General features: G+C 37.4%; 2 protein-coding genes across 3 annotated transcripts in view; one reads left to right on the top strand and one right to left on the bottom strand.

The window, feature by feature from the left end:
• The first annotated feature begins 279 nt into the window (after window positions 1-279).
• Window positions 280-17,400, top strand: zgc:194930 (uncharacterized protein LOC557813 homolog). Its single transcript, XM_056238740.1, has 3 exons — window positions 280-817; window positions 13,339-13,391; window positions 15,853-17,400. The coding sequence occupies exons 2-3, from the start codon at window positions 13,360-13,362 to the stop codon at window positions 16,583-16,585; spliced, it is 765 nt and encodes a 254-aa protein (XP_056094715.1). The 5' UTR covers window positions 280-817; window positions 13,339-13,359; the 3' UTR covers window positions 16,586-17,400.
• Window positions 17,401-19,549: 2,149 nt separating this feature from the next.
• Window positions 19,550-26,444, bottom strand: part of rell1 (RELT like 1) — a 35,964-nt gene continuing 29,069 nt past the window's right edge. The window contains exons 6-7 of one of the 2 annotated variants that reach the window (XM_056238742.1): window positions 23,198-23,333; window positions 19,550-21,070 (exon numbers count right to left, since the gene is read on the bottom strand). In XM_056238742.1, the coding sequence (XP_056094717.1) occupies window positions 21,050-21,070; window positions 23,198-23,333 (157 nt within the window). In that variant the 3' untranslated portion in view covers window positions 19,550-21,049. Of the gene's footprint in view, window positions 21,074-23,197; window positions 23,334-26,444 lie in introns of both variants that reach the window. The other variant, XM_056238741.1, reaches the window with a different exon arrangement.

Raw genomic sequence — 26,444 nt, 5'->3', positions numbered from 1 at the left:
TTACAGTGGCATTTGCTCCATAGCATGTAACATACACTGATGACTTCTTTAAGTTCTAAAGTTTACTTTTTTTCCTTTTATTTTTTTTGGGTGTACAATATAGGCCTATTTTATTGTAATAAACTCTATAGTACGCAAAATAATGTTGCTTTAATTGCTTTATTTAGTTCAAATCCACTTGAATGAACCTGCCCAGCCTGTCTAACATACGCATTGCCTACACTGCATGACGTTCATTTGTGCTGCTGAAATGATTTCCCAGCGTGCCAGTGGTTTAAACGGTGTTTCCCAGTTCGCTGCGTTTTCCTGATCCCTCGTCACATGGTTTGTCGTTAACGTGCCGAGAACAGGCCCTTCCTTGGACTCAGACTGCCATCTGAAATTCAAATGGACGTGTGCTGGAGGCAAGGCAGAGCGGAGTCACGGGGGACCTTCCTCAACTCGGAGTCGGAAGCAGTAACACAAGGGCAAAATAAACATAAGGAAGGAGGAGGAAGCGACTGCGATGTGTGCGCGACGTCTTCAGGTCATGGAAGAAGTTTTTTTTTTTTGGGACACTTCGCTTTTTTGAGGTCGCTTCTGGTTTAGTATATTACGAATTGCGAAAATAAATGAACGCCGCAGTTATTCGTAAAATTGTAGCCCCTCTGGCAAACAACTACCACACCTTTATCATCAGTGTAACAGGTAAAGGTTTTCGGTTAAAGCGCTTTATCATATAAGAGCTCAAGTTTTTCCTCTCACCTGTTGCGCGGATCTCAATATAGACGGATTGAACGTTTGGACAATATGAAGACACATCTTTAAAAGATAAACAGTAAGTCTACTTACTTTATTAGAACAAAAATAAAATAAAATAGTTTGCCCGTATCATCGCCTTTTTGGGAATATGATGGAGTTAAACGACATAAAAAGTCGATTAACTTGTGTTTGGTAAGACTTATTTTAAATGTTGTTAAAGCCTGTGCTCGCAAGGCGCATGTATTTACGCTAGAAGAAACACGGTTTTACCTCGTCATATGGAGGTGTAGTTTAGTTTTTTCATGGGTAAAAAGATAGTTCACTCCAATGGTTAAAAAGATAGTTCACTCCAAAATAAAAATGATTTTATCTAGCTACTCACTCTCATGTCAAACCCATATCACTTTTCCTTCTTGTGGAACACAAATGGACAAGTTTGAGAGACAGGTGCTGAGCAACATTTCCCCTGCAGTTACAATGAACAATGACTGAAGATATAAAGCTTCAAAAAGCAAATATGATAAAATATGTCCCTGTGACTTGTCTGCTTTATTTAAAGCCTTCTGGAGCCATATGAGAGCTTTGTGTGAAGAACAGACTGAAATGTATGTTGTTATTCACATAACATTTCCCTATCCATTGAGCTTATAACAGCTGTGACTGAATCATTGATATTGCTTCCCTTTTGAGTCACCATATACTGTCATTGCCATCACTTTTACTGTGAACCGATGGCAGTAGAAAAAGGCTTTTACCTTATAGGTGAAGGTGTGCAGCTTGTAAAAGGTGTAGATTTCTGAAGGATAATGTGACAATGAGGACTGACGGCTGAAATTTCAACTTTGTCGTCACAGGAATGAATTACATTTTAAAATAGAAAATTAGTTCAGTTTGTTTATACTGAATTTTTATCAAATAAATGCAGCTTTGGTCATCATATGACTTTACCAACCCCAAACCTTTGAATGGTAGTGAATTGAATAACATCTTATTAAACCCTTTAGACACTTTTAAAGTTAAACCCAAAATTCTAAGCTTGTTTCGTGATTTTGATGTACATTTTATATTGTATAATCTAGCCTTTTTCAGGTAGCCGGTCTCCATATATGCTTGGTAGGCTTGTGTTAATGTTTACAGTAGCCGTGGCGTGAGGGGGGAGTGAGCAGGTTTATGCAGTTTGTGTTTACAGTCAGACTCAGTGTTTACTTTTGTGCAAGGTCTGCTGTGCTGTGAAGGTGTGGTCTGAGGTGCCCAACAAAGGGCCACTGGGCCTCGTGCTCCATCAAGCTCCGGCATTTTACCTTGACATTTACACTGCTAGTGTGTACACAGACTAGCCTACATTGTACATCTGAGCATGACGTTGTGTAACACAAATCACCTTTTCCATGGTTCACTATTCACAGTTTTAATCTCTCAATCTCTTTCCCTTTAGCCATTTCCCACTTTATAAGCAGGGCTCTGTTTGAAGGGCAGCAAGTTTAACGACGATAAGGATTTTTTTAGTAGTCTACAAAAAAAAAAACACACACGTTGTGATGCACAAACCACCTAGGGCCTGTGTGTCTTCCATCTTGTGTGATCCCATGACTGTGGAGCTCTGATCATGAGCGCTAGTATTGCGTAGATTTCATGTAATAACGCAGTATTCATAGATGTACTTGAGAAGGTTTTGCTGCTCCGGAGCAATTGAGTGAATTCTGAGTGTCATGGGATGACTCTTAGAGAAATAAAGCTGTTCCTTTTTTTGTTTCATGTTGGCCCTGCAGGCAAGATGTACATGTTTAAAATTGGAAAATGTTCATTTGATTATCTCTTATGATTTGGCACAATGCTGTAGCTTCTATAATTGTAATCAAGTGGCACTGTATAGTGTTTGTATGTAAGAACACATATAATATACTTTAATATATATTAAGAGATCTCTTTCAAAAACAACAACAAAAATCTTACTGAGCCCAAACTTTTGAACGGTAGTGCATATATACATAACGGTTAATGTAATATCAATATCACACTATAGACATAATCTGAAAACAGGATTTCTTTAAGTGAAGCTGGACATATAATTAGTCTATTAGTTAAGTGAAGCTGGACATATAATTAGTCTATTAGTTATCAATAATAACTATTTCTAGAATTAGCATTCTTGCTCAAACAGTAGAGCATGGCGCTATCAACGTGAAGGTTATAAGTCTGATTCCCAGGCATTCATCATTTACTGTTTTTAACTTTCTGAATTTCAGCCTGTTCTCATTTTTTGGTAGTTACTACTTACAAAAAAGTGCACTTTTTTAAAAAGGCTGTACTGTTCTCTCACCGTAGAAGATGCTTCATGTGGTAACTGGTTTTATTCAAGTTAAAATATTTATGATGCATCAACCTGACTACATTTGGTTACAACAACAACATTTTCCAGGGTCAGATGAGGTAGAAATGACATCTTAAGGTAACAACCTCACAACTTCACTTTTTATTGCACTACTCTATTTACATTATTATGATATTCAGATTTTTTAACTCGGCTATAAGACAATAGAGTATTAAGAAGCAGCATTTGAGGAGTAGATGCTGAATTTTAGCCCTGCAAGCAACTAAATTCAAAAAAGAGACTCTTTTATCAGTATATGACACCGTTTTTATTAACAAACATAAACTGAAACGGCTGAATAATAGCTAGCAGTGTGTGTGTTTGGAGATGCCTCAGGATGTAAGCTGGATCCTTGTTTTGTATATTTAGCGTAGTATTAAGTGATGATGCAGTCTCAAGAGGGCTGATTGTGTAAGCGCTGGTCTTCTGGTAATGAGGTCATGGCAACAGTGTCCAGGGCAGCACACCCACATTTGGCAGTATTTCAAGACATATTAAAAAGGAGCTTTAATCGCAGTTATATATGACACGAATGTGATATTTAGCTGGTCCAAACATATGGAGAAATGTGTGAGATGTTTCCCATTGGATATAGCCTCTTTTTTTTTTTATCCAACCAAATTTTAAAGATACAGACTAACTGAAATTTACACTTTTAAATGTTTCCAGATTTGTGATGGATTCTTCATGTTTCTTCCATTGTTAATGACCCTTGTCAATTTCATGCCATCTGTCTGAGTCCATATGGCGTAAATAAAAATGAACGGGAGCATAACACATGCTGAGGGAAAGAGAAATGCTAAACCAGTTTTCCCACTTGTCTAAACCACACCTTCATGAATCTGATCCCTCTATGTATTAACCCTCCACCTGTACAAGACAGACACATCATCCAATACTCAGTTACACACACACACACACACACAAAATATTGATGGATAACCTAATATCCTTTACTATCCCTCTCTCTCTATTAACTTTGTAAAACATTGGCTCTGTTGTTAAGGTAAAAAATATTGTTTAAGAGTAAGCCATTACCCAGGCGTATATATAAATGTTAGTCCTTGTAAATGACCCAGAACTGTGTGTGTTTTTGATTTGTGCAAATGTAAATGCTTCTTTCCTGTGTTCGGGTGGACAGGGTTGTGTAATGTTTTGACTGATACCATAAACCAGCATTTTAGCACAATAGACTAAACTGAGGTGCTGCCACAACAGAGATCAGCTTCCTGTTCACTCGTACATTAAATAGATGCATTGCACACAACAAATAGTGGATGTAATGTAAAGAAGCAGGGTGTTTCTTCAGCTATAGACACTGTTGCAATGCAAGTAGAGATCATCTAGAATTTCTGCTCACTTTCAGTAGAAATGGACTCCCGCGCTCTTTAGAACATTTGCAGTACATTCACAGCAGATGGTTCAAAATCCCTAAATATAAAAGTGAGGTGAGCAAATAACAATAGTGAAATAATCATAAACCATTAAAAAACTTATTATATAAAAATTATTTACATCATTTTTTTTCCCATAATGTCCCCATATCATTTCCACCAGGACCAACAACTGCCCTTAATAAAGTTTTTTTAATGTACTTTACCAAGAAGTCAACAGTGTCAGTGAAATATGAGACATGATGTTTAAAAACAAGATAAATATCACTTGTAAACATTTTTTTTTATTGTGAATTATTTCCAAGCTGTAGGTAATTTTGTCAAATAATAAAAAAAAAAAATTATTTAATTTTTATGTTGTAGACCACAGAATGCCATTGACGGAATTCTCCGGCAATCCATGTTTTCACTGTTATATTAGGCGGAAGTGGAACTACTAGACATATACTGAAATAGTACTAAATCTTCGGATCAAAACGCAGACGGAGAAGAAGCAGAAATGAGTGATAGCATAGCAGATGCACGTAAAATAACCTGATCATAAATATTCAACGGCATATAAATCCAAACTGCCTATAACATTACCTACCGGGTGCTGGTGGACGCGATCTATTCGATCTATGTTTTGATCATTGTTCAGAATCCGATCTGGATCTGATTGTGATTTTCTCCACTTTTTGCACATTTGTTTTTGCTTTTTATTAAACTTGCCCACATTCAAGTGTTGCTAAATTATTTATTTTTTAAAGCGTAGGCTCAGTTCTTTTTATTTTGATATATTACATGTCCAGATATTAATAAAACAATTAATAAAATATTCTGGGGGTAATGAAACTGATCAAATGATAAAATGCTGGCGCTGACTGGCAACTTTTTAAAAAAAAAACGCTGGCGGGAAAAGAGTTAAACGCAAAGTAGCCTACACAACTTGTGTGGTTGAAATGTTAATGACTTACAAAAAATGGACAGAAATGACACAATTCTTAAGACACGCATGTACACTATTGAAAAGTGTTAGTAAAGTGAGAATGTGAAAATATCAAACACCTGCTTTCTATGAAGCAATAATAAAAAAGAAAACAGGACAGCGGCAGAGTCTTACAGGTGTCTGTGAGAGGATTGCAATGTGTCAGAGCTGTATAAGTGAAATCAGCTGGTCATTAATAGCTCTAATTATCTCTTGATACTGGTTTATCTGGCTGTTTGCTTCACATTGTTCTCAACAAATTGAAAGGAAATGAACCATTAGTGGCTTGTGTGTTTGTTTATCTTGGCTGTGGAAGGCCAGTGCATGTGTGTAGGTTTGTGTTGGCACACAGCGCAGTTGAACCAGTTGAAGGGATTTGAACGTTTGAGTAATGCTCAGAGCAGAGCATCTTCTAAAAAGTGTTTGTGTGTGTGTGCGTCGATCAGTGATGCTGTGTGTCTGCCTTTGAGCCTAAATGCGTAAAGTCTGTGATTTAATGCTATCGCTGTGTGTGTGGATGCCTACCTGTTTGTTTGTATGTGTGTGTGTCGTATAGGTTAAGGGCTAAGGAATGGAAACCCCCCTCATTTTGTTGCAGGGGATTAAGCATTTGTCACTTTCAAGGCACAGGCCAGAAAGCTGAGCTGGAGGGCACACATTATACAGTGATGAGACATTCCCTTCTCCAATTTATTCCAATGGAGAAATGTCTGCCAATGGCATATAGCTCAGTTTTCAATCTGCCTCAGTTTCAGCCCGCAATCTCCAGTAATCTCTCCAGGAATCACCTTTCTCAATGGAACATTTCAATTCTGGATATAGAGTCCTGGATATGCCATTCATAATAGCTTCATATAAAATTCTCTTGAATCTGTTAATCTTCTGGCCATCTGTGATGAGAGTTAAAATCCTGTAATGTGTTTCTTAAAGAGCATGGTTAGTGATGAAATTCATGATGGATTTAGATGGTAAATTTGCCTAATTTTCAACCATTTTTGTGTTTCAGTGTCAGTTTTAGTATATGTAAATTAACATGTGTAGTCTTTCTCTGCTGCACCCAGATATCCCTGTTTATTCGTCTGCTAATTTTGTCAGCTTTTTTAAAAACTACTGATCAAACTTCAGCATTTGGCACCAAAATCAGAAGTGCATTATGGATGTTGAAATGTTTGGCAAAAGGCAACGCCACAGCCCTTTATCTCTGTTTTCTCCATAGACAGTAAAAGAAATGGACACAGCGACCCCATAGACTTCAACGGAGAAAAGTGAAGTCAAATAGAAGCACTCACTTCCTGATTGCCAAGCGCACTGCGCAGGCTCAAACTGAGCTTGAAGACGTAGTTGTGACGTGAGCAACCTGACTGACAGTTGTACGTCTTCTAGTAGTTGTGCCAAGAGGAATCTGAATCATTCCCTTCTGAATCTTGCAGAGCCGGAGATTGTGAGTATTAGCTGTCCATGAGCTAGCAGCAGGAGCAACTTTATGACTCTCTATGGGCTTCTCCCTTGACTTTATGCCTCCACGTCCCCCGATTGTGCGTGAGCTTCTACATCTGTCTTTACGGTCATTTCTCTTCTATGCGACAGAGAGTCGCGTGGTTATGACGCAATCGTTAGCCTATTTTTACAAAAACTGCTTCTACGGGGCCACAACGTAAGATACAAGGTAATGGAGCATTTTATACATTGTCGTGTTTCTTTAGAAATAAATAATGGACAAATGGAGTCTTTAAATGCCTCAGATGTAAAGTTATTCGCTGTCAAAGTGACGCAAAAATGAATGGGAGTCAATGGAATGCTAACAGCAGGAATGCTAACAGCAGGCCGCCATTGGCTTGTTAGCCAATGGCGGTGCCCGGGGAGACTTCAGTTTCCGGCTGGTGGATTACACCCTTGGTTTTCTCCACTCATTTCACGAGTTCACACTTACAAATAATCAGATAATCAGTAAAAGAGGATGTGGATTTGGCCCGAACCCAGAGCACTCCCCCCCGTATCCCTGGCTGGGATTGGAACCATCCAATAGTGAGGAGTCAGGGTGACGGAGGGATGCAGAAAACTGTTTAGGAACAAATGGCGGGTCGGCTATGAATATAGCTATTTATATATAGGCCTCCTCTCGTGCTGATTGGATAGATCATTTGAACGTGTTCCTCCCGAACTGTTAATAAAACATCATGTAGCACAAACTTAATTTATTCTCATGTTTCTATAGCCAGGTATTATTAAAAGGCCATCTTGCCAGTGGTGAATTTAACCAGTGTTGTTAACTAAAACTATTAAAAACATTTTCCTTGAAATAAAAAAAAAAAGATACTTATACATTTTGTCTAAGCAACTAACTGAAAAAAAAAAAAAATGTTTAAAGGGATAGTTGAAATGTCTGTCAGTAATTACTCACCCTCATGTTGTTCCAAACCCATAAGACCTTCGTTCATCTTCAGAACACAAATTAAGATATTTTTATGAAATTCGAGAGCTTTCTGTCGCTCCATAGACAGCAACGTAATCACCACTTAGTAAAGACATAGTTAAAACAGTCCATGTGACTACAGTGGCTCAAACTTAATGTTATGAAGCAACGAGAATACATTTTGTGTGCTAAAAAAAAAAAATAACGACTTTATTTCTTCTCTTCCCTGTCAGTCTCTGACGCTGTTCACGTTGTAAACACAGTGCAGCGCTTCTTGGTTCTACATCAGAACGACGGCTCAGTATTGGTTGGCTCCTGCATCAGCACCACACGCAAGCGTCGTGGTGCTCACTTGAACGGCGTCGGAGACTGACAAGGAAGAGAAGAAATTGTTTAATAAAGTCGTTATTTTTGTTTAGTTTTTTTGCACACAAAAGTATTCTAGTCTTTATAACATTGAACCACTGTAGTATTATACCATTATAGTACTGTTTTAACGATGTCTTTTCTATTTTTCTGGGCCTTGAAAGTGTTTTTGACGTTGCTGTCTATAGGGGGGTCAGAAAGCTCTCGGATTTCATCAAAAATATTTGAAACGACATGAGGGTGAGTAATTAATGACAGGAATTTTATTTTTGGGTGAACTAACCCTTTAAGTTGAACCAAAACTGAACTAAAATTACAGTAAAACTAAATCAAATATTAAACAAAACAAAATTACTAAAACTTAATCTAAATTTAAAACCAAAAATAGTTATAAATACAAAAAAAAAAAAATTGCCTCGTTAGTTTACCCAAAATCTCAGTCTTCCAATGAAAATGACAGATTTCTTGCTGGTGACATATGCCCCTCCACAATTGACTGCAAGCTCACATTCAGATCTGCTGCCATTTAGTCAACAACTGATGGATAGAAGAAAATCCCCATTTCATTGCGACTTTAATTTCTTTCATTCTAACAATAAGTGTGTTAACCATACATGAAACTTTTGTCAGTGTAGTGATGGAAAGGCAGACGGTGTTCTATGTTGACTGCAGTAAAATGCAATAATCCGTAGCAGCTGACAGAGAGGTTCCCAGGTGCCGGTGTCATACTCCTGCTGTCAAACAGGTGTGCCACATCTGCCTGCTAATCACCTAGCAGAGCTCTAGCCAGTTTCTTGTGTCCATGGCAATCGAGTTATATGTTTCAGGATAATTTGTGAATAAATGTCTTCCAAAAAGAGGGATACTCCACCCAAAAATGAAAATTCTGTCATCATTTACTCACCCTCAAGTTGTTGCAAACCTGTATGAGTTTCTTTCTTCTGCTGAGCACAAAGGAAGATATTTTGAAGAACGATTGGAACCAAACAGTTGTTTGGCTCCATTGACTTCCATAGTAAAAAAAAAAATACTATGGAAGTCAAAGGTGCCAAAGTTCCAATCGTTCTTCAAAATATCTTCCTTTGTGTTCATCAGAAGAAAGAAACTCATACAGGTTTGCAACAACTTGAGGGTGAGTAAATGATGACAGAATTTTCATTTTTGGGTGGAGTATCCCTTTAATAATACAGTAAGTACATAATTACAGTATACTTAACATTGTATGCATGTCGTTTATACATCTAACTTGTTAGTTAGCGGTAGAAGGCTTCAGTTCTTAATCATATTTTAAAATGTTCATTACTCAAATTCAAGACAATAAATCTTTCAGAAATGTCTTTCACATACAGACGGCATACTGACTCGCAGTAAAGACTATTCTAGTCTAATTGCAGTGTGTTTTGAATTTTTCCACTTGTTAAACCATTTGCCTTTCTGTCACAGCGACTGGCTTGTCAGTAAACCTGCACAACAAATATTGCTTAACTTGATATACCTGTTAAATTTAGCCTGATTTGTCTTAGTTTAAATCAAATGTGATGCAACAAGTGAATTAATTTAAGTAATTGTTGCTTCCTTAAAGGGTTAGTTCACCCAAAAATGAAAATTCTGTCAGTAATTACTCACCCTCATGTTGTTCCAACCCCGTAAGACTTTCGTTCATCTTCGGAACACAAATTAAGATATTTTTGATTAAATCTGAGAGCTGGATCACTCCTCCATAGGCTTCTTAAGGGATCGAAACTGGCCGGACCAAAAGTTATGAAAGACATCGTTAAAATAGTCCGAGTGACTACAGTTGCTCAATCTTAAGTTTATCAAGCGACGAGAATACTTTTTGTGCGCAAAAAAACAAACAAAAATAACGACTTTATTCAACTACTCATTTCCTTCCCTGTGGGCCTTGAGATTTCACGTAGTGATATTGCGCAAAGCTTCTGTGTTGCACGTTACACGTAGGCTCACTATTGGCCGACGCTGGTCATGTGTGTGATGCGTGTGACGTACAACACAGAAGCTTTGCGCAGTTCCACTACGTGAAATCTCAAGGCCCACAGGGAAGGAAATGAATGAACAGATGGAAGATGAACGAAAGTCTTACGGGGTTGGAACAACATGAGGGTGAGTAATTACTGACAGAATTTTCATTTTTGGGTGAACTAACCCTTTAATTCTTAACTACTCAACATTACATTTAATTCAGTTGTGGTTCAAATTAATGTTTTTAACACTCGATTGGGGCATAATTAAATGAAAATGTAATGCAAATCTGTGCAGTTAACTTAAATGAAAACATTACAGTTAATTTTAAGTTTCACTTAAAATGTTAAGTGAAATAAAATAAAATGGCTACAAAAAGAATAAAAGAAATACACAAGTGAAATGAAATAAGTTGAAGTACTAAAATGATTTAAACTAAAAGTGAAATGCAAATAAATTAAAACTAAATAGAAATATTAAAAAAGCAATAACTAATAAAAATGACAAACACACACAATTACTAAAACTAAATAATATTAAAACAACACTGATGTAAACGGTCTTTAGAATGTGATTATATTTGTCTCTTCTGCATTGGCTTTAAATGTTTGTCTCTAACATATAGCACACGTGAGGTGATCATGCTGTGCCTCTCTCTGGAGAAAGGGAGGGAGTCTGGGAGTTAGTTTTAGCATCGATCTTGCGATGTGCGCATCTGCGATACTCACATCAAAGGATGTGTGATGTCAAGCATGGGCATCAGTTGATCCGTACGGATCAGGCACCACACAATTTTCTGAACTTTAACCATCATAGAGAGGAAGTTTATCATGTTCTGTCTTTGTCATTAATCTTAATTAAACAACAAAACACATAGAAAACATCTATGTAGCTTTAACAAAGATTATATTTAATTTATAAAAAAGACTATGCAGTGTTATTTTACATGTGATTATTGGTTATTGAATTCCTGTACCTGAATACTGTTAGACTTACCTGAAACACATAAAGCATTTACCTATGATTATAATTTTTTTTATTATTATTTTCTATGCAGATGCACTCCCCTACAAAATCACCACAATCATTCTAGAATGATTAATTCTCTCCAAATAGAGCTATTCATGTCATCTGGTGAAATTTTTTGTTTTCATATCGCAATGTCTACCACAGAAAACCTAAATATTGTCAGGTATATGTCCGTTTTTTCCAATATCGTGCAGCCCTACTGGGAGTGTCTTTGTTCTATTAGATGGATTTTTTCCCCCATGAACCATCAATTATTTACAAGGGAACTTGCTCGTAAAGAGCACAAGAAAGGCCAAAGCCTGAAATGGCCGTGGAAAGGTCAAACCATCTGTGTTGCTTTTCACAAAATGAGGATATATTAATAACATTTTTGACTGGCCACTGTTAGGAGTGATCTAGAATGTCACAAACACATGTGACTGTCCGTCTTTGTGTCCTGAAGGCACATACCTGACAATGTCATGTCAAGTTTACTCCATATGTCATGTCACTATTAAACAAAATGAAATGTCCCTATACGGCCTGCCAGATATTACTGAAAGAGTTGTTCTGAGAGATCACACCTGTCTATGTGGAGATGGCACAATAGAATCTGAACACAATAGCCAATCAGAGTGGTTTATCCCTGTCATTAGTGCTGCATCCCACTTTGCCTACTTGTACTACGCCACTCAATACTTTTGAGTGTGTAGCAGAAGAGTAGACAAGCTTTGGTACATGCAGTAAATCACGTCATAAAATTGCATCTTTAACGTACACTCGGGTTGGTCACATAGTTACATGCATCCTGTTACAATAAACTGACCTGTCAATCATCTTCTCACAGTTAACATCCTCCACATTATATTTCATTTCATTTCCTACCATATTGGAGAGAAAAGTAAACTGGCAAACACTTGATGCATTTAAAAGTTAATGGCCAAACGGATCTTTATAAAAGTTTGCGTTGTTGCAGATGAAATATAACACAGATAACATTAGATCCATATTTTTATCAGGATTTTGCACATCCGCCATGTTTGTAGTTTTTAACACAATTTATTGGTGTTTGTAGTCTGAACCGAATCCTCCAGTGGGTTGTGCGCAATATTAGCCATTCGAGTGTGCACAGATTTTGAAAATTTACCGGAAATAGTAGACGATCCAGGGACTTTTTGTCAACATACTATGCTTTGGGACACACTTATTCTAATGTAGTCGAGTCCGCTTGTAAAGATGGTCTGCCATGGTTCACAGTTGTTCGCTAACAGTTTGGTAGTTCCTTGAGTAGTTCCGATTTCTTTCCCGTGTCAGCAGGTCTCTTTACACTGATATAACCGTGATCACGTCCACATGTTCCAACAGCTGAGGGGAAGAATTAGCACACTTACTGAATAGCCCTTTGTTGAAATCATGTTCACTCTCCTAAGCACTGATTCAGCAGCCTAGCTTTGCCACAACACTTCATTCTTCAAATACCTTTTTAACAAATGTAACATCAACACATTAGTCTATAAGCACACTGTATCAAAAATATCCTATTGATTTTGTGCTTAAAAAAAAAACGTCTCTAATTCACCATAAAAAAAAACTATGGTAACAATGGTTTAGGTATTATAGGATGGGTATATTGGTGTCTGTATATTTTACAATTTATATTTCATTGTGATATATTGTTAATATACCAAATCTACCAAAATCTGCTTTGTGCCTTAATACGTACGATAACCACATAGAAAGACACATGATGAATGAGAGATCATCATAAGTGGCCTGTCCATAAAAGATGGCCAATATGTAGACTGCGCACTGGGTCATAAACACAAGACACTAAACTAATGCAATAAACATGAATAACAACATGCAACACAAAACACCCTAATAAAAATGAATACAATTATTTAATTATAAAATATACCGTTAATCACTTCTGGGAATGTCCTTTTACTATTGTAAAATTGATTGCAATTCATAGTTTTTTACTCGCAGAAAAACTAAATTTGACAGTATTTTACAATAAAAGCATATATGGTAAGTAAAGTTGATGTACAATCTCCAGAATGTTAGACAAACAGTGACCCCTTTTGTGTCTCCACAGGTTCTCTACACAACTGTCCAGATGGGTTGCAGTTGCTGTAGGATGATAAAAGGGTAAGACGGAAAGTATAAATAGTACAGATTTTTTTTATTCTCAAGTATTCTGTCTTGAAGATCCTGATATTTCTCACATAGCTGCTGTTGTTTAATAGCAATGTCAGATTGTAGTCTCTCAAACCCTGACCTGAGAATTTATTATTTTTTTAAACTGTGATTCAGCAATGCTCTGTTTTCTGTCAGTGGACATATTCCTTTGGTTTATATCTTACACTTCGAAATATATGTAGGTTGTTTTGATGCAAAAAGTTGAATTCACAGTAAATACACACAGATTCACACTCTCAAACTGCCCTTTAATTGCTTAATGTCACATTTCTGGGCTTAGCTTGAGCTGCGAGAATTGCCTCATGCAAATACTACAAATACATGCTTTCTTATGGCATTTAACATTAGCGTGTACTGTAGTCTGCTTAGTGTCAAATCTGCAAAAACAACACCCACACATTTGAACTTAATTTAATATGATATGAAAGTATACAATTCTTAGAGTTTAGCAAGATAGTATCAGGATGTTCTACTACATAAAATTGTATTTTGATACCACAGGCCCATTTTCACATACATACTTAAGGGATCCAATCCTGCTCCTGCGAGGCCACCTTAACGAAAACCCTGATTAAACACACCTGAACCATGTAATCAAGAAATATCCAGGCATTTTTTTTGGAGCAGGTGGAGTTCATATCTGCAGGAAAGCGGCCCTTCCAGTATTAGGTGAAAATATGCACGTTCGGAAATCCACTGGGAAAAGTATGCAGTCTGGGTATCAATTTCTTTACCTTTTTGATATCTAAAAGTATCAACTGTTTAGGGTGGATAGAATGTGAAAAGTTCCCAGGCTTTTCTTGCATTATGTCAGATGCTGCTGCTGATAAACATTAGCATTCTACTCTGTTGCAACTTTTACCAGGCAAAACGGATTCATTACTAGTAGGCAGTGTGTGTTTTTATGGGGGTAATGTTTACTTAGGTTAAAATATCTTATCCTGTCAGGTAGAGTGGAAAATTTCATTTCATCCACCCTGAAACTGTTAATCTAAAATGGATTTAAGCAGAGATGGGTGCTCAAACATGTGGAGAATTTATAATGAATCTGTGTAGTGAAAATGGTCTCATGTAATACATTGTATCAATACACTAAATGCATTGAATATGACTGCGGAGACGCACAAGGATAGACAGATAAATACATGAAAATCTTTTTGAGTTTGACATTGGCTGAATAACCTGCCTCTATTTTTCCATGTGGATTTTCGGCTGGCAAAGGGTGTGAAAAACAGAAGGATCTCAGCAGGAAGTGTCTGACACAAATACACCAGGCACACTTTGCCACACACACACACAATAGTTTTTGATACATGTCTCTTATTCTCTTGTTGTTTTCACAATTCTCTTCCTGCTTTCTGCTCATTTACAGTGTAATTTGGTGTAAAGATAGAAATGGAAATATTGTTATGTCATAAGGTGGAAAAACAAATCCCTAAAAGAGGAAATAGGATATAATACAATGTTATCACTCATAGTAAACCTGTTTTTATAAATGTCGTTTCGCTACAGTGACTGTGCTTTCGTCAGTAAGGCTGTTTGCCTGTGCTATGCAAATTATGTCAGGTTATCAGGTTACAGATTTTATTTCAGCATTTTAAAAGACGTTTTGTAGTCGGTGTCTTTTGAAATTTCACAACAAATCCTGTTATTCACAAAATATCTTTTTCATCCTGGTCGCTAATATATTCAGTATCGGAATGATCTTGGAGGGAGAGAGAACGCAACATTCCAGCTTAAAAAAAACCTCTTTGCTTCAAGGCTAACCATCGGTCAACCACTAGTATTGAAACAGTGTTATTTGACTTTATATCTTATATGACTGGTTATTGCATAGGGGTGTAACAATATATCATGTCACAATATATCACAATACAAAAATGCAACAATATGTTTTGTGGATAGTGACAATTGTGTATAGTTCACCCAAAATAAAAATTATTGTGAGAAAAAATTCAAGTTTACAGAGATTTAGTGTCAGTACTGCTATATATAATGTATAATAATGCAATGGGGGACTGTTTGTGTAAAAAGCTTACATTATTTTAAATATATCTAGTCAGTGACAAGAGTGCAAGCATATTCATCTAAAATAATTCTGTATTTTCAGCTTCAGAATCATGAATATTTGTATTCTGGTGTCACCATTGTCCTGTGCATTGGGTTTCCAGCACCAAGTCCAAGCCTATTTATCTACATGTAACACCATATTTAGCATTTTAATCAACAGTTCATTTTTTGTTAACCTTTTACCATGTCTTGGAGTATCGCAATATCGTATCGTGAGTTCAGCATCATGATATGAGGGTATCGTTACACCTCTATTATTGAATCCAAACTGGGTTATAATGTTTATTTCCACCAAAAGTCATTTCATTAAACCCTTTTCTCAACCCCCTCTCTGTTTCAGTTACATCTATGACCCCTCAGTCCCAGTAGATGTTCCTGGTCGGAAGCGGGACCCCACCGGCAGCTCTCTGTATCAGTCTCACACATTCCCCGAGGAGGCGGGCCACATCCACAAGAAGCAGGGCTTCCACAACCTGGGATACAGCACCCAGCCCAGCCCAACCAAACTCGACATAGACAACAACCACATCAACCGGCTCCATGCTAATATTCCAGGCGAGCAGATCCGATCGAGCCCAGCGGAGACTGACCCGAGCCTTTACATCCTCCAGCCCGAGGGTGAGGGGACGCCCATAAAAGCTGCTCCAAACTTACACGCCAACCAACCCTTACAGAACGAGCTGATGTTGGGAACGGAGCCTGGTAAGAGGGAGGAGAGATTCCGAGACTCTGGCCTGGGCAGCGGGGGGATAACAGACGGGACAGAGGGATCGGATGGTTATCCCTATGGACAAGAGGAAGAAGACGAGGACAGGAAGAGCAGGCTGGCCGGTACTCCGGACACAGCCGATGAGGAAAGCGTGCTGTCTGTGGACATGCACACCAGCAGTACAAGCCTTTCCTCAGCAGACACAAAGCTCATGGTAGAGGACAGAGAAGAGAAAGAGCCCTCGATTGTGATAGGAGAGCAAGAGAGAGAGAAAGAGATGGATTGTGTGAGCGTCACCGAATCAATGGTGGCTGAGGCTTTGGCCGCCCTGGACGCAGCGACTGCGGGAGAAGATTCTGAGTGACGGTCAGGTGATGCAATACTTGATGGGAGATTTCCATACTCGCTCTCTCTCTCCACATTTGAATACAGCCAAATTATAGCGCTCATAAAATGGAGCTTTCCCTACAGTCTGTTTGTAGGTACTTTCATTTTGAATGGAAAAAAATCAAATGAAGACTTGATAACAGGAACTGCTGCTTGTTTACACAACACAAATTGACTATTTATGAGATGTACTTGAGCAAATGACTCATCTGTGCGATTCGGAGACATGGACAAACTCCATTCTCAGACCAAACAGAACAGATTGTTGGGTGATATTATTATTTTTTTGTCTTTCTCTGTGCTGTTTGCGTATACACTACAGCATAATAATAATCAAATAAGCTGTTTCTTATCGTCAAATATTATTTCAACGTGATGAAAGCCCTCTCCTTCTGTAGCTTCTGTGTGGAGGTCGGGCTAAATCAAAGCACTACATCATTATTTTCATACATTTTCTATACAAAGAAGTGGTGAAAAGCAAATAAGCCAGTGTCCTGGGGTGGGGTTACTTCTGTGCTTATTGCACTTTTAGAGATGTTATATAATTATCAAACTGCTTAATACAGTGAAATCAAGCTCAGTCAACTTAGTTTCAACAGATCAATATGCTATTTCTTGCTTGTTACACTGTGAATATATCATATACCCTCATAGAGCTGTAGGGCGACATGTGCTTTATTTGTACACATAAATGTACAGCAAGAAATGGAAGGAGATTGTGGGTGAATCTCATGAAAACAGATTTCAACCTGAAACAACAAAAAGGGAAATTTTATTTTGCATAAAAATGCATATTTAAATGAAATATTTTATTAAAATACAAAAATACTATCATAACGTATAAATACTATGTACAACATAAGTCATATATTTAGAGAACTTTGACAGTGCAGTAAAGAAAATCTGATTAGACAATACTTAATTGTCGTGCAAAGAATCTCGATTGTAAAAAAAGGCTTATTTTATGCAAAATATGATATTTTCCCCCTTTTAAAAAAGATATCTGTTCATTACAGATTCTGTGGGATTCACCCTTGTATATTTATGTTCATGGTGCACTGTGGACTATTGGGGTTTCAAAACGGCAGTGTCTAGAGCAGATTTAGGCCAGTGATGGTAGTTGATGCTCTACACTCAGGGGTTAAGCACTTAACTAGTCCTGGTTAACTATCAGAGGCCTGATGAAACGAACCCTTCTATGATCACTAGAACTCTTATCTCATGCAAACATTCCTATACATTAGGTTTTCTAAAAAAAAATAAACCCCAATGTAGCCCCCATATACAATAAGTATATATTTTTCCTTTTTCTTTTTAATTTGCACGGTACTTTATGAAGGTCATTTAAGTATTTCCAAATGTTTTACCGAGTATGCATTGGTTGAACTTTATGTATTGGTCAAAATCATTTCTATTAAACCTGTTAATGAGTAAATGTTATTGACAGGAAGTGATTTTCTAATGACATGACATTGAATAATTTGAATCTATTGTTCACTGTGTTTATATTCCATTCGTTCTGCCTTTACCAGAGGACTAAATTGTCACATGAAACTGGGGAAAAATAAAAACAATGTGCTTGATCATAAGACTTGCGATGCAATCTGTTGACATTTCTGTCTTGTGGCTAATGATGCCATAGGGCCTTTTATATAATCTAATCATATCTCCCTCCAGCCCTCACTGGACAGTCCTGAAGTACGTGCGTGACTGCTATATTGTGCTGAAATCCAAAGAGATCACATATTGAGAATTGTGAGGTTTGTAAAGGTCTGCAAAAAGCCTGATAAAATATTAAAACATGCTTAAGTTGTGAACTATTTTATTTTCTGATGAGCGTAAATACTTGACTGTGTATACTATTAAATGGCTTGTATTGTGAACTTTGTTTCAAAAGATTTTAGTCCTGCAGTTCCGGTTTCTGGGAACTGCGAGAGGAGTCATTTTCTATTTCTAAAAAATCCATCATTTAGTTTTTTGCCTTTATTCACTGTCAATGATTTTGTGCCGCAAAACCCCTTTTTTAACGTAATGGATTGATCTTTGAAGTCTGTCTTTTTTCAGGATTCTTTGATGAATAGCAAGTTCAAAAGAGCAGCAATTATTTGAAATCGAAATCTTTCGTAACATCGAAAATGCCATTAGTCTGAATGAAAGTAACAATTAGAAGTTAAATACACCATTTGTGCAATAACTAAAAACCAAAATTCAGTCTCATTTAATAAAGCCAAACACAAATGATCAACACCAAAAGGTCCAGCTGTTTGTACATACAGCACAGACAACATAAAAGTAGCAGAATAAATCTGCTGCTGAGTGTACACGTCTCTTTAAAGTCTGTGTGGGCTTGAGTTAATGATTCACCAATCTTAAAACACATCCAGACTAATAATACTCCACAGCGGGTTAACCATTTATATTCTCCAGACTCACAGGTTACTGCACATTCTTGTTGCTTTGTTCTCAGAAATACCCTGATGCATAAAGTACACAAATAAAACTGTATATAATGCTCAGTCACATACTTTCCAATAGGTCATGGGTAAGTAGGCAGCGGTCACGGGGAGATGGGAAAGAAAAGCCTTCAGCGTTTGAGTTTTGGGTCATTGAAGGTCATTAGTGCTGCACCAGTCACCTATTAACAGACCCTCACTGATCTTTAACCCCAGCCCAGCTCTAGAAAACGTACTACACGTCCAAGGACTTCTCAGGTCTCACTGTGGATAACGGCTTTGAGAGTTTGTTGTGCAGTGCTGAGAAAGTTTGAAGGACATACAGAAGTTAAAGTTTCAAAGAATCCTCAAAAAGTCATTAACTTTGAGCTACACCAACAAGTGTAGCAAAAGAGCAAGTACATTCTGTGTGGGGAAACTTGTCTTGTGCTCAGCATGGAGATGACGTGGTTTTCGGGTAAAAAGCAGCAGCAAAACAACCAGTCCAATGTTTGTTTAATCTTTTTAATGTATAAACTCTGGGTACAAAACTTTCAATAAAATTTAACAGTACATTCTCACTCATTTTATTTGTTTGTTGAACAACCCATATATAAATGTTTCTGTTTACACATTTTCTAAATGTCTTAAATTATTGTGGGCTTCAGAAGTTACGGTACTCGAAGTGACCATTTCAGTAGTACACATTGAGATTTAGGTTTAATATAATTTGATCTGAATTTAATCAGGAAGGCTATGGGCATCTTATTTAAACGAATCATTCCAGCACTTCAACAAGCTCTTGTATTGAGCTAGAAAACCTCAAACATCCAGAGGTTCACCTGTATAGTGCTTGAACAAAAACAAGGCAAAACATAAATCCCTGGCACTATATCAACATAATGAAAATACTAATGAAAGAAAAAAGTACATTAAAAAAAACCTATGTATTTATTGGAAACTAGTTTTGATTAAAATGCTCAGAACTATTAAAAGTCCTTTATTTTTGCCTATGGTTGGCACTAAAGCAAGGACACTTCTCTCTCTTTTTTTTGAGATACCACAGTTTTTTTTTGTTAGTTTTTTTCCAAAGATAACAATAATGTTAAGTATAGTGAAGGATACAGTCTTATCTATTGTATACGCCGGACATTATATTTAATTTATGTGTTATAGACTTGAGAGTGCGTCTGAATGATGTTGGGACACATGCAAGCTATACTGAATCATGAAACTAAGAATGTTTAACATTTCTAAACCGTGGAGTGTTTCTAAACTAGTGAAATGATCGCAGTCCTCTAAACCCAGACCCGTCCATACATCAACAAGCAAACTTCCAGTCAGTTAAGGTGCGCTAGGTTGATCAAGCTATTAAACATGCAATTTCATTGATTTACAGAAAAATGTTTTCAAAACAATTTAAGTCGTTAAAAAAAAAAAAAAAAAGGTGAAAAGTTGTATTTAGTGAAGAGATGGAAGCCCAGTCCATTTAAGACAATGACAGGTTAAGAAAAAAAGTTTGTTCTGGATTGTAACCAGTGAGACGTTTCATGGCTCTGTTTTTAAGTGTTTATCACAGCTTTCAATAAAAAGAAAAAAAAAGAACAATTTCGAACAAAACTTCCCACTTCCTGGAAGTAGCCCAGAGAGGCACATACCGAAGATCTCACCATGGCGCCAGGCTGGATTAACCATTGACACGCTCATAGCCATTAACAAGCACAAACGATGCCATCCACCACTGATAATGACGTGAGGATGTTTGAGAAAGGTGGGTTGGCATGGTGACAGGTTAATGTATATAAAACCGCTTCTGCTGTCTTTCCACGATCGACGCGCCACATGACGGATAGGAGGGTTTGCATTCATCATCCTCTTTTCCTCCTCCATTACCACATCTATCATCACAGTTTGAGGCGTTTTCACTCTAAATTCCTCTTTGGAAGTGCGGCTTCCCGATTAAAATCTTTTTAAAATGTCACCTGAGAAGCAGAAGAACTATACAGATGTCACTTTGCACTGTCTCCTTTCTCCTAAAGACAAACGACACACAAAACAAGGGTAAAATTATCACTTGATAAACTGTAGTTTGCTTAACGTGAATTAAGGTGATTAGAGAAATTTCTGCAAAAATGCGCAGGCAAAAATGTTTATTGTTAATAGTTAGGGCCCTATGATTTCCGTGATGCCGAAAAGGCGGATGGAATCACGGAATCCAGTCATAAAAAAAAAAGGAATTTACTGTATAACGCGGAATGTCACAGAATTTCATGGAATTTACAGTATAACTTCATGGAATTTGTCAATTTTTTGATGAGTAAATAAAAAGCAGGTCAGTACACTTAAATCGCAATAAAGACTAGTGTCTGTGAATATTAAACAGCAAAAAGACTATTTAATTATTTAACCATCTAATTATGAATCCTGCATGTTCTGTGTATCTGTGTGTGGGATCCAGAAAACTTAAAACAGTAAACACAGAATTTGGTAAAAAATAAAATGCATTTCATAGAGCCCTAAACATGTAATTTTTGTTCAACTTTTAATACATTGTTAACTTGTATACATAAGTTTCATGATTTCAATTAACCCTAAAAGGGGAGACATATCCTGGGGATACAAACTTTTGAGAGGCTGTGAGGAGAGGCAGGGATAATTTCTTGGTTTTATGTTGAAAGGGTTGTGAATATGTTGCGAATATTTAGATCTGGGGGATACATCTTAAAAAATAAATGTTCCCCAAAAGCCTGTTGTGTCATATTTGACATTTACATTAACATGAGAAAATAAATAATAATAAATAAATAAAAAAAATGAAAAAGAATTTTTAATTTTTAACATAAACAAATGGTGTATGAGTAATCAAGTAAACCCAAGCTGCTTCAGTCCAGTAAATGTTTTTTTTTTACATTTAATTATAAAAAATCATTAAAGCTTTATGAGCAAAAAAGACAAGTACAAGACAAAGTATGAACTACCAAACAGAGGACAGAAGGCATAAAGTAGATTGTGTACAAGTTTTTTTAGCAAAGTTTTGGTCCTATTGATAATTTATAGGCCCTAGAAATTTGCGTATTAAATATTATACAGTAGGCTATAACATATTTATAAATGGGCATTATACTCATTGGTCAACAGAATTTTACAAAGAATGTATAGTTTAAGTTATGAGAGAATAAATGTAATACAAATGTGGCTAAAATGTTGTAACAAATATAGCCAAACAAGCACTCCTTTTTATGAATTTATGGTGGATACAAACATAAAAAAAAGAAAGAAAAAAAGTTGAAATTGAAATTGTATTTGTGTCCTTAGAAGATGGAAAATAGCAATACATTTATTTTCTGATTTCTCTTTATGGTCTTGCCATTTTGGGGGTTAATTAGACATGCCTTTTGATTACTTATATTTGATTGAACCAAAAAAAAAAAAAAAAAAATGGAAAAAAAAAAGAAAACTTTGAAACTGATTTCATAGGGCCCTAAATACTGTAATGATGTATTAAGCATAGTTCACACAGAAGTCACTTTCAAACCAAGCAGCTTTCTGTACGAAAATGCAGCAAATACACATGACCGATTTGAACCCGCGGCAATGTCTGTGAGGGGAAATCTTTCACCCTCACGCAAAACGACCATGTTAATTTCTATTGAAGTGACTGGATTTTGCCCATGAAAATTTGTAGAACAACAGTAAATGTGACTACAACTTACGCCTGTGTGTCCATCAAAGTGTTTTTAGCCAGCTGTGGGCACTTGAGAAGCTTACAGTGATTAGCTGCTTACCTGGTAGACGCCGGTGAACTAAACATTCCTCCAAGCATTATTTTTTATAATAATATTGTGGTAGTCTAAGGATGCCATCTGGCAAAGACATGAATACACAGCAGCAATATTAACTTTTCCTCCATTGTTGTTTAGTCGTTGTGCAAGTAGAATGCAACGGTTGGTCAGTATTTGTCCCGCCCCTCCTCTACTGTTATTGGATGGCTGGTTAAAAACATTTTACCTATATAACCGCTCAGTGGCTCAATTTTTCAATATACAGCGCTCCCTTTGCAGACAATTTAATAAATACTTCTTGGTGGACACACGGCCTTAGGAATGACAGACCATCCACGGGCAAAGTGTGTTTTCTTGTACACTAAAGCCGCTCACCTGTGACTGTGGTCCTGTGCTGTGTTCAGGGGGGCCAGTGGAAGAAGGTGAAGAGGGGACACTACCATTGGGCTCAGTGATCAGCAATGTCCGTCTTTCACGGGCCGATTTGGGGTCACACTTTGTCACCCGGAATCTATAGAGAAAGAAAGGAAGATGTAATGAGAGCAGTGTCCACACAAAGCCCAGACCTGAATCCCATTTGGCACATTTGGAACAAAAGCAGTGAGCCAGGGCCAGTCCAGTTCTTCCTCCACCAGGCTCAGTAAAGCATTTCTATATGGACCTGCTTTGTGCACAGTGATGTAGACATATAGACCAAAATGTAAAAAAATAAAGGAGCAGACTAAATCAAAGAATGGACAGTTAACTCGCAGATATTCAATAAATATACAGATTAATAAATATCTAGTTTAGTCATGAAACTCCAGATAGCACAGGCTGAATGTAAAGGCATTATATGCAATCTGTTAGCGATCACATCATTTACTATATGGCACAAGGCCTCTGTTGTTTCTGCAGCATTTAAATAATGGGGTTCAATGTTTGCTGTAAGCTGGTCCTCTGAAACCCTCTACGTCCCCAGCTCCACCTGTCTAGATCTGCTATGGGATTTACACACAGTATCTCACAAAAGTGAGTACACCCCTCACATTTCAGCAACCATTTTAGAAATTAAACTTGGATATATTTTAGAGTAGTCAATGTGCTGCTTGTATAGCAGTATAGATTTACTGTCCTCTGAAAATAACTCAACATACAGCCATTATTGTCAAAATAGCTGACAACAAAAGTGAGTACAGTCTAAGTGATAACAGCAGTAACCATGCAATGCCACATGTCCTATTCATCATGTTCATGTTTTTGACTACTAGACAGGACCATACATATTTGTGTATCTTGTATTAGAGCAGTTAAAATTTGGTGCTTTGAGTACAATTCTCTCATACTGACCACTGGATGTTCAACATGGCACCTCATGGCAAATAACTCTCTAAGGATTTGAGAAATAGAAGTGTTGCTCTCCACAAAGATGGCTTAGGCTATAAGAAGACTGGAAACACCCTGAAACTGAGTTACAGTACAGTGGCCAGGGTCATACAGAGGTTTTCCAAGACGGGATCCACTCGGAACAAGGCCTCGCAACGGTCAATCAAAGAAGTTGAGTCCTTGTGTGTCAGGTGCAGAAGCTGACTTTTAAAAAAACAGACGCGTGATCATGCCAGCATTGCTTTAGATGTTGCAGAAGCGGTAGGTCAGCTTGTCAGTGCTCAGACCATACGCCGCACACTGCAACAAGTGGGTTTGCATGGCCGTCGTCCCAGAAGGAAGCCTCTTCTGAAAATGCTCACAAGAAAGCCCGCAAACAGTTTGCTGAAAGCAACCTGTCCAAGAGCATGAATTACTGGAACCATGTCCTGTGGTCTGATGAGACTAAGATAAACTTGTTTGGCTAAGATGGTATCCAGCATGTGTGCCTTGCTGAGGAAGCTGAAGGTGATGGAGTGGCCAAGTATGTCTCCAGACCTGAACTGTATTGAGCACCTGTGGGGCATCCTCAAGCGGAAGGTGGAGAAACACCATGTGTCTAACATCCAGCAGCTCCGTGATGTCATTATTGAGGAGTGGAAGAGGATCCCAGCAACAACCTGTGCAGCTCTGGTGAACTCCATGCCCAGGAGGATTAAGGCAGTGCTAGATAACAATGGTGCTCACACAAAATATTGACCTTTGGACACAGTTTTGACATATTCACCTGGGATGTACTCACTTTTGTTGCCAGCTATTTTGACAATAATGGCTGTGTGTGGAGTTATTTTCAGAGGACAGTAAATATATACTGCTATACAAGCAGCACATTGACTACTCTAAAATATATCCAAGTTTCATTTCTATAGTATTGTCCCTTGAGAAGATATACTAAAATGTTTGCTGAAATGTGAGGGGTGTACTCACTTTGTGAGATACTGTACGCCTATTCCTGCAGCAGCGGCTAACAGCAACATGTCTGTGTATCTTTTGGCAGGATCAACTTCACACTTGCTCTACAGCAGCACTTGTAGAAGATCTAGACCACCAAGACCAAATACATTAACATTGTTATATCTATTAACATGCTAAAAACTATTTAGTTGTAACGACTGAAATATTTACGATTTCTTTTCTTCACTACGGTGTGCTTTCGTTTCTCCCTAAAAGCCAAAACTTAACGTCCAAATCAGTTAGATCAGTGATTGTTGTAAAATGCAATCTATTTTGGTAAACGGCAGGACGTGCTCGATAATAAAAAGAGTTATTGAATCTGAATTAAGCCGCTGTTCTCCAAGCGCCTTTTGTGCGCGCACTCTGAGATAGAGTGGAACACGGAGAAGCAAAGTATACTTTAAGCTTCGGGTTCACGTCCAAAGAAATACAGAAATATGTCAAAGTTTCTTGGCTCTAGTTTCTTGGTGAGTATTCGCTTAAACACAGTCAGTTATGTCTTAAATGAACATAAACAGTAGGGAAATAAGTCGCACGTGTAGCAGTATAATAGATACGTCCATTAGGTCTTAAAGTGACAGAAGCCCAATAAACCTGCTGCCGTCTGTTTCAATGTTAATAAAAACCTGAAAAAAAAAAGATTTAGGGCCAAATATACAAACCAGGGCAATTTGGAGTGAGAGCGCAACTCTAAAAAAGCAAAAGTGGAAAGTTCTGCACGGGATCTACTGACGACACGCAAATTAAAGAACAGTCAGATCATTTCCATAATGACCAACGCAATCTACCAATGAACAGCATCTGGTATAAGACATGCAAGACGTGTCTTTAGTAAATCCCTACAGTAGTTTAACGCCAAAAGAGGGTTTGCGCTGGCACATGCTGTTAGTAAATCTGGCCCTTAGTCGGATTAATCTATATTTAATGCATACAGTGAAGACTACGCAGTGGTTTTACATCTGATTACTTTCTGATGATAAAGACTGTTCTTTTTTCATATTTCACAGAAAAGCTATATTTGTTAAGCACTAAGTTGTTCCTAATCGAATGGAATATGTTGCTTGCTAACAAAAGAGTTGTCAATTCATGACACTTTCTCATCACTTACTTTTTCTAATACTTAAAATACATTGTTGTTAAGAATAGCTAAATAACCTCAGTGGGTCTATTTAAAGCCTCCTATTTATCATGTGGTATTAGTTATTTCGGTGATCGGTATAGGCCAATACTGTTTCCAGTGATCGGTAATCTACCCCCAAAACCC

Source organism: Rhinichthys klamathensis, unplaced genomic scaffold (genome assembly GCF_029890125.1).
Source record: "Rhinichthys klamathensis goyatoka isolate OS25496 unplaced genomic scaffold, OSU_Roscu_1.1 h1tg000535l_1, whole genome shotgun sequence".
In the NCBI taxonomy this organism is placed as follows: Eukaryota; Metazoa; Chordata; class Actinopteri; order Cypriniformes; family Leuciscidae; genus Rhinichthys; species Rhinichthys klamathensis.
This window is presented reverse-complemented; position numbering and strand designations above follow the sequence as displayed.